Consider the following 9,238-nt stretch of genomic DNA (forward strand, 5'->3'; position numbering starts at 1 on the left):
ATATGCTTTTTACACAACTTTAAGGTGAGAGGCCATCTTTAGGTGGTGGAGGAAGCACAAGCATCTTTAAGCACCTTTCCAGTCAAGTTTTGCACATTGCGAAGGAAGCAATATGAATGGATTTATTCACTTCATTTGGACATTTATTTGCACTTTATGAGAGATTTGTTTACAATTTGCACTATTTGATCAGAATATTGCATTATATTTGCACTTTAATTATTACATGCACTTTATTACTTGGATAATTTTGCACATGTATATTGTTTATGATGTACAGAGTAGCGCTGTATCTTTGAATATATTTTGATCTAGGTTACTATGCAGTGATAAGCATATATGTTATAGCAGCTACTTGATTGCACTATATTTATTTACTATTATTGATATTGTTTCACTTAAGTTGCGCTGATTTCTTTCTACTTTTAATTTCACTTGTAGTACTATTTACTTTTCAGACCTGATTTTTCCCTCCTGTGGCCAGCCCTTGAAAGCTTTCCCCTATAACCTACCAGTGGATTTCTGTCTAAAGTAGCATGATTGGTTTTTAGCTGATTTCACCCTGTAAACAAGTGGGAATCTGGATGATTAGTCTGTGTTCTAACGCCCAGTGGTGTGATAATACTATAGCTCCTGAAAAAGCCAAAGTGGTCGGCGAAACATGTTGGGACTGTCACCCTAGAAGTTGCACCAATCTTGGACCGTGTCCATTATTCTCCAGAATACCGTGATGGAGTAATTTTAACATTGATGTTTGTTGTGTTTGAAGATTAACTTTTAATGAATTAAATAAAATATGTTTAATTTTTAATCTGTTCTCCAGTTATTGGCACCTAAAAAATCCCAGCTCCTATGGGAGCATTCTTTTTCCGGGTTCTAGTATTTTTCAAGGTTTTGGCAACGCAGCTCAATTGTTGAGCATTAACATATTTGACAAACAAATTTGGAACGTTTAACCTTTTTTAAGACTTTTTTTGGGACTTTTGACTGCACTGCACATCTCCTGAATTCAAAGTTATCTCAATGTTATTCACAGTTGTATGAAAAGACAAACACTGTAAAATATGCTTATTCAAAGACAGAATCTCAACAATGAGACAACATTTTTCCTCCAAGGATTCTTAGATTTGTCTATTTCCATTCAGATAATCTTAATGATTTTCTTCCTGGTTGCTTATATCCTGTCTTTATTGGGGAATGGTCTGATCATCTTGAGCATTACACTTGATTCGCATCTCCACACCCCCATGTATTTCTTCTTGAGGGGCTTGTCCATGCTAGAACTCTGTTCCATCAATGTCACTGTTCCTAAAGCTTTGGGAATCTTCCTGTCCATGGATCGAACCATCTCCTTCATTGGCTGTGCTACTCAGATGTACATCTTCTCGGCGGTTTCTGTGTCAGAATGTCTCTTCCTTGCGGTAATGGCCTTTGATAGGTTCATGGCTATCTGCCACCCCCTACGATATACTTCTGTGATGACCTCTAAAATATGCTATCAGTTGGCCACTGGACCATGGATTGTGGGGTTCCTGATGTCTTTAATTCACACCAGTTCAATTTTCAGGCTCCCATTCTGTGGCTCTCATCACATAGCCCACTTCTTCTGTGACATCCCACCTCTTCTTCATTTGGCATGTATCAACACTTTTAAAATTGAGCTGTATGTCTTCATTGTTTGTATATGTGGAGCAACAATCCCATTCTTTCTTATACTCTGTTCCTACATCAAGATACTATCCTCTGTGTTCCTTCTACGCTCTAAGGAGGCCCGCCAAAAGGCCATGTCCACATGTTCTGCCCACCTGGTCTCTGTTATCATATTCTATGGCACTGCCATGTATGTCCACCTTCGTCTTGGGACACCTTTTTCTTCATACAAGGACAGAATGACGGCCCTTTTCTATTGTATCATAATACCAACAATCAACCCTCTGATCTACAGCCTGAAGAACAAGGATATGAAAGCTGCACTGGTAAAAATAAGTTGCATAATTCTCAATTCCCCCTCTACATAGTACATCCAGAAACAAAATTGCATTAGAAGTGGACTTTTCCTTAGATGGATGGTAAAACATGTAAAAAAATAAATAAATAAATAAATAAACTATATGTTTAAATGTTTTCACATTGAATACATTCATAAAAACATGTTCTAAATAAAAAACCTCTTCTGACAATTTTTCTAATCTCATAATTATCATTTGGTCCTTTTGATTTTTTATCAAATAATATATAAAGAATATAATAAAGCATTCATACATTTTCATAAGGACAAGTGGTATATTTGCATTATTTCAAAGAATTGTCTGTTTAACAGATGTTCTTCTCATACAGTTGACCTATGACAAACTTTTTTTAAAGTTGGCAGACTATTCATAGACAGAGATGATATGGCACTTCACTTCACTATGTGTGATTTACTGTACATATGTTAGACAAACTGGAGCAATCCAATGGTGAGCAAGACAACTCACATTACCAGGAACAGAAGAGAAGAGATAAGCCACTGGAAGAGAGCTACTGTATTTACCAAAATGATAATCTCATAGATAAATAATTCTAAATATGCGCCCCCGAGCCCACCCTTTTTTGAAGCCTATTAGAGCCTATGACTCTAATCACGTGCTTTAAAAAAAAAACAAAAAAAAAAACATTGAAATCCATGCGCCCGGCACCCTGCATGTAGATTAGGGGGCCGGATGCATGGATAGGGGGGGCAGCGCCCCTGCACCCCCAATGGACAGGCTGCCACTGGCTATAACTAAATACAAAAAGTGGTCACTTCCCCCACCTATAACTGGTCTAAACAGCAAGGAGCACTGGAACGGCAAACACATGTCAAAAAAGCCAAGGAATTTCCAATCACAACTTACCAACCAGCCTGCGACCAACCAAATTAACCTGTCTAACAGTATGCATTAAAAACAGGGTTTTAGTTGCACACATTTGCAAATACGTACATTCTTTCTATGCCCGCAGAGCACCTTTCACGTCTTTCCTACCCCTCCCTCCCTCTCTATCCCTCTCTTCTTTTGAGACACACTGTATTTGTCTGTCTTCTCCAATTTCTTTGAGGATTGCAGTGATTTATCTGCCTCCTAATCCAGTATCATGCTTTTTTGATGAAATCTCTGCCTGTCTATCCTACTTTCTCTCCTCTGAAATACCCACTATTATCCGTGGTGACTTTAACATCCCTGTTAATGTTAACAGTCTAGGTACAGATCAACTTTTCAACTTAACCTCACCTTTTGACCTAACACAATGGACACACACTTCCACCCACTCCAATGGTGATATCCTCGACCCTGTATTCTCCCATCTCTGCACTCCTGGCGACCTCACTAACACCCCCTTTCCTCTCTCTGATCACAACCTCATTAGTTTCACAGTATCCTTGTCTCCAACCACCTATCCCTCCAAGTAGCAAATGATTACTTGTAGAAACCTTTGCCACTTTAACCCTTCTCTTCTCTATTCTGATACTGACTACCTCTTTGACAAAATCTCTGGAATGCGAATAGATGAGGCATTCGCAGTGCATTTTGTGACAGATGAGGGCGCCAACTGGACTATTAAACTCAGTCAGTACCCAGGATCAGTGCTGTCTTGTCTACAGAGTTCCCGAGATTGTCCTGTTGTCAGGGTGCCAGGAAACCACATCACATGGGTATGCAGGTAAAATAAAGCAGTTTATTGGAGCAAAGAACACAGCAAGAGTGGGAAGCGAGATGAGGAAGTCCAGAAGCAGGTAGTCTACTTAAGCTGGGTCACCTGCGGATGCGGGGTCGAGAGCCAGGAGAGTCGTCAGTCAAGCCAGGCCATGCACGGAGGAACATGGAGAACAGAAGACTGCTAGCAGAGATGCACCTTGGAGCACAAACACAAGGGCGAGGACTGCAACCCATCAGGTGATTGATATAGTCAGGTGTGCAGCATCATCACTGTGTGACACTCATGCAGCAGGCAAGTGATGATGCAATCAGAGTTTATAAGAGGCAGCAGTCTGCACATGTCCAAGATGGCTGCCAACAGGAGGGAAAGGTAAGACCTTGACACCTGTTCCCTGATACCTGTATCTGTTTTTAGTTATCTACCCGGCTTGTTCCAACTACTCCTGCTCTCTGCCTGCATTGACCCTGGCTTGCTCTTGACCACTCTTCTACCTCCGCATCTGTACCTGATCTTGGCGCAGGTGTATGACCCAGCCTGTCTCTATAGGACTTCCCAGCTGCAAGTACCTGTCCATGGGCCACCAGGACCTGCTCTTCTACCTACTAGTCTGCCTAAGTCAGGTCACCTGCGGATGCGGGGTTGTCTGCCATTGTGGAGCCAAGAGCCAGGAGAGTCATCAGTCAAGACAGGCCATGCACGGAGGAACATGGAGAACAGAAGACTGCTAGCAGAGATGCACCTTGGAGCACAAACACAAGGGCGAGGACTGCAACCCATCAGGTGATTCATATAGTCAGGTGTGCAGCATCATCACTGTGTGACACCCAGGCAGCAGGCAAGTGATGATGCAATCAGAGTTTATAAGAGGAAGCAGTCTGCACATGTCCAAGATGGCTGCCGACAGGAGAGCAAGGTAAGACCTTGACACCTGTTCCCTGATATCTGTATCTATTTTTAGTTATCTACCTGGCTTGTTCCAACTACTCCTGCTCTCCACCTGCATTGACCCTGGCTTGCTCTTGACAACTCTTCTACCTCCACATCTGTACCTATTTTTCGCGAACGTGTATGACCCGGCTTGTCTGACCCTTTATGATCCTGTCTCTATGGGACTTCCCAGCTGCAAGAACCTGTCCATGGGCCACTGGGACCTGCTCTTTACCTACTACACCACAGTTACAGCTTGTTCCAGTCCACAGGACATCTGCTGTCATCTGGCATTACAGCCCACCAGAACCCCAGCAGCTGTCAGGACTACTGGCAGTCATGTGACTCTGCACTCCTGCACTACCTGTCTACTCAATCAGGAGCCCTGAGTCAGAGGTGCAAGAGAGACCTTCCTCTGCACACCAGGTACATGACACATTGACCATACATTGACTTGTGTACTTCACAGTAGATTTGGTTACTAAAAAATAGGTGGTGACCCCTATTTATTCGGAAGCCTGGTCAGATTAGTTTTACATTCGTGCAGGTGTATGACCCGGTCTGTCTCTATAGGACTTCCCAGCTGCAAGTACCTGTCCATGGGCCACCGGGACCTGCTCTTCTACCTACTACACCACAGTTACAGCTTGTTCCAGTCCACAGGACATCTGATGTCATCTGGCATTACAGCCCATCAGAACCCCAGCAGCTGGCAGGACTACTGGCAGTCATGTGACTCTGCACTCCTGCACTACCTGTCTACTCTATAAGGAGCCCTGAGTCAGAAGTGCAAGAGAGGCCTTCCTCTGCACACCAGGCTCATTCCACCAGGTATGTGACACATTGCCCATACATTGACTTATGTACTTCACAGTAGATTTGGTTACTAAAAAATAAGTGGCGACCCCCATTTATACGGAAGCCTGGTCAGATTTGTTTTTACATTATTTACATTATGATCAATAACAGCAATGTGAAGAAGACCTTTCTGAGAAGTTTACCCAAAAACAAAGAAACACAAAGATATTTTTGGATCGTCTTGTGTCACGAGGCTGTAGTGAGATCTCGGCAGTGTAAGGAGACACAGGAGAGATATGGCTGGAGATCTCAAGAGACTTCTAGAATATTTTATACACAGTGAGATGGTGCAGGGTGAAGGGGGAACCTGGCTGTATAAAACTGGCTTAAGGAACCCGACCAACACAAGATCTGATAACAGGACGTCTACAGGACACATTGTATCTGTCTACAACAGGAAGGTGTTGGCTGCTTTATACAGGAAATATTTTTCTACAAGGTGATCAATCCTTCCTGACAAGTATACATTGTTGTATATTCCTCATCCCCAACCCATGTATCCCCATACACAGACCCCATCCATCACCAATAAGGGATTCTGAATATACAGGTGAGTGGGTACAATGTGTCTTATCACACTTTCCTGGTATATTCTGCTCTGCTCACACCTCAGCTTGGCATGGTAAAAGAAAATTCCAAAAATCTGATGAATTCAGTCTGTGTATATCTCAGAAAAGAGGCCCTGTAATAATAACCTGTTCTGGAAATTCATTTTTATTATACGAGTCATAAAATAAATCACAGCCAGCTTTACACTGACACCTCTGAGAATTGCTGCTATTCCTTTTTATCATTTTACTGATGAGACAATTTTAGATTCATAACCTAAGGAACACAAAAACTCCAATTCACTGACTTTGTACAGAGCTACTGAACCCGACATATAGAAATTATCGGGAGATTTATATTACACAATGACTCTCATCTCTCTCTCTCTCTCTTTGTATTGTTCATTGCTGTATCTTTACCAGGATGTCATTTATTGTACCAGAACTATTTCCAATGATAATCAATATAATTACCAATAAATAAGTAAATAAATTAATCAATACATTCTTATATTGTCAGTCAGCTTTTTATTACTGAATGTAAGATATACAGAGACTGATGTGACTGGCTCAGTGATCTCTGTACAGCACTGTGGTATATGTCAGAGCTATATAAATGTATAATAATAATAATAATAGTGTGTGACTGAAGAGGTGATGTTAGATGTTCTCTGTATGAGCAGAGACTACACTCTAATAATTATGATACAATTATATAGCTCTGACATATACCACAGTGCTGTACAGAGAACACTGAGCCAGTCACACCAGTCTCTGTGCCAGAAGAGCTTACACTCTAATGTCCCCCACAGTCACACACTATTATTATTATACATTTATAAAGCAGTGACATATACCGCAGTGCTGTACAGAGATCACTAAACTAGTTCCTTCCGTCTCTATACCAGAAGAGCTTACACTCTGATGTCCCCCCACAGTCACACACTATTATTATAGATTTATATAGCTCTGACATATACCACAGTGCTGTACAGAGAACACCGAGCCAGTCACATCAGTCTCTGTACCAGAGGAGCTTACACTCTAATGTCCCCCCACAGTCACATCAGTCTCTGCACCAGAGGAGCTTACACTCTAATGCCCCCCCCCCCCACAGTCACACACTATTATTATACATTTATATATCTCTGACATGTACTGCAGTGCTGTACAGAGAACACTGAGCCAGTCACATCAGTCTCTGTACCAGAAGAGCTTACACTCTAATGTCCCCCCACAGTCACACACTATTATTATTATACAATTTTAAAGCAGTGACGTATACCGCAGTGCAGTACAGAGATCACTAAGCTAGTTCCTTCCGTCTCTATACCAGAGGAGCTTACACTCTGATGTCCCCCCACAGTCACACACTATTATTATACATTTATATATCTCTGACATATACTGCAGTGCTGTACAGAGAGCACTGGGCCAGTCACATCAGTCCCTGCACCAGAGGAGCTTACACTTTAATGTCCCCACTAACATCACACACTTAAATTTAGATATTTATAAAAATCTCCATGGGTATGTTTACTTAGCAAAATATTTATTGTTTAATTTTTTGAAACTATGATACTGTTTGACCCTATTGTCTTTTATTTTCTGTGCAATTAGCAGACAAAAAAAGTTAAAAAAAATTGTGTGTTTTTTTTTTTTTTTCTATTTTGACCAGTGTTGGTTTTAAAAAAGGCCTTTTGCTGTGTGTTCTTCATACACATACATGCTTTTTTTTTTTTCTTTCAAAATGTTGTATTTGCAATGTAGAGGAACAAATACATAACAAGCATTATGAACCATGCAAAGAAAGCAAAAGTTTGACAATTTAACCACTTTACCACCGGAGGATTTAGCTGTCTTATGTCCAGGCCACTTTTTGCGATTCGGCGCTGTGCGACTTTAACTGACAATTGCGTGTGCTCAAACGAAATTTATGTCCTTTTTTTACCACAAACAGAGCTTTCTTTTGGTGGTATTTGATCACCTGTGCGCTTTTTACTTTTTGCGCTATAAACAAAAAAAGAGCGTTTATTTTGAAAAAATAACAATATTTTTAACATTTTTTTATATGAAATTTTTGCGGGACTGCGATATTGCGGCGGACAGATCGGACCCTTGACTGACATTTTTGACACTTTTGGGGGTACCAGTGACATTTCTACAGTAATCAGTGCTATAAATATGCACTGTTACTGTAAAAATTACACTGGCAGGGAAGGGGTTAATTTTATTGGCGAGGGAGGGGTTAATGTATGCCTGGTGCTTACTGATGTGTGTGGGGGGAATTGACTGAGTGACACAGGGACAGATCGCATGTTCAGCTATGCTGTCACTGTTTGTCACTTGGGAGATCCGCCAGCTCTGTTTACACAAGCGAGCGGATCTCCAAACTCGATTCCCCGATGATCGGGGAAGAGCAGCGGCGATCGCCCCCGCTCCTCCCCTGGCCTGACTCCCGCTGTGACTGAAAACGCTTGCGCGCCGCCTACAGGAGGAGGAGTCCAGAGACGTAGGTCTACGTCGCTGGAAGGAATCGAGCCACTTTGCCGCAGTACAGTCCCAGTGACTGGTCGGCAAGTGGTTAAAAATATACTGGACAGTCCTTGTAAAACTCCCAAATACCACTATGGGTGAGTAGGCAAATCATCCCATTAAGTTACACAATAAGAAAAATGCATAGTAAAGATCGTGCACCGTGAAAAGGAGACAGGGAGAGGCCTGCCCAAACCCAAGGAGATCCTTCCTGGGAACTAAGACTGTCTCCTCAGGAAAGAGTGGGCGTCCCTGGCTCCCCCATAACCTAGCGACGGCAGACCAAGTTGGGGTGTTATCAATCTACCGCCCGTAGGGGAGTGTAGTAAAGTTACAGATATGGAGCAAAAGGCAAATAATCAACAGACAACCTTAATAGTCGATAAGGCATTCAGAGTAGTGTAGGAAGGGAGCAGGCAGCGTCCCGACAACTTCCCATCGAGCATGGGATGAGCAGGTTAGAATGGTGTGTAAAAAGGAAAAAAAAATTGAGGGGGGGAGGTATAGAAAAGAGCGCCAAAGAGGCAAGGAAAGGAGAGGACAGAGGAAAGAACAGACCTTGATAAAGGAGGTGCAATATGAGCACAGAAGAGCGAGGTCTCAGAGAGAGGAAGTGGGAAGAGGACGTTTTCCTGACAGGTCCATATGAACAAGTAAGATCCATAGAGTACTACAGAGCATGTAATGGGGTT

The 9,238-nt window shown here is 42.1% G+C and overlaps 1 protein-coding gene across 1 annotated transcript; it reads left to right on the top strand.

The window, feature by feature from the left end:
• Window positions 1-1,154: 1,154 nt before the first annotated feature.
• On the top strand, window positions 1,155-2,018 carry LOC309557410 (olfactory receptor 2D3-like; the record flags this gene model as incomplete). The annotated part of the gene is made up of 1 exon (XM_082260125.1): window positions 1,155-2,018. One exon carries the CDS (start codon window positions 1,155-1,157, stop codon window positions 2,016-2,018), a length of 864 nt encoding a protein of 287 aa, XP_082116251.1.
• Window positions 2,019-9,238: the final 7,220 nt, after the last annotated feature.

This window comes from Pelophylax lessonae, assembly GCF_965119305.1.
Source record: "Pelophylax lessonae genome assembly, chromosome: 6".
NCBI classification, from domain to species: Eukaryota; Metazoa; Chordata; class Amphibia; order Anura; family Ranidae; genus Pelophylax; species Pelophylax lessonae.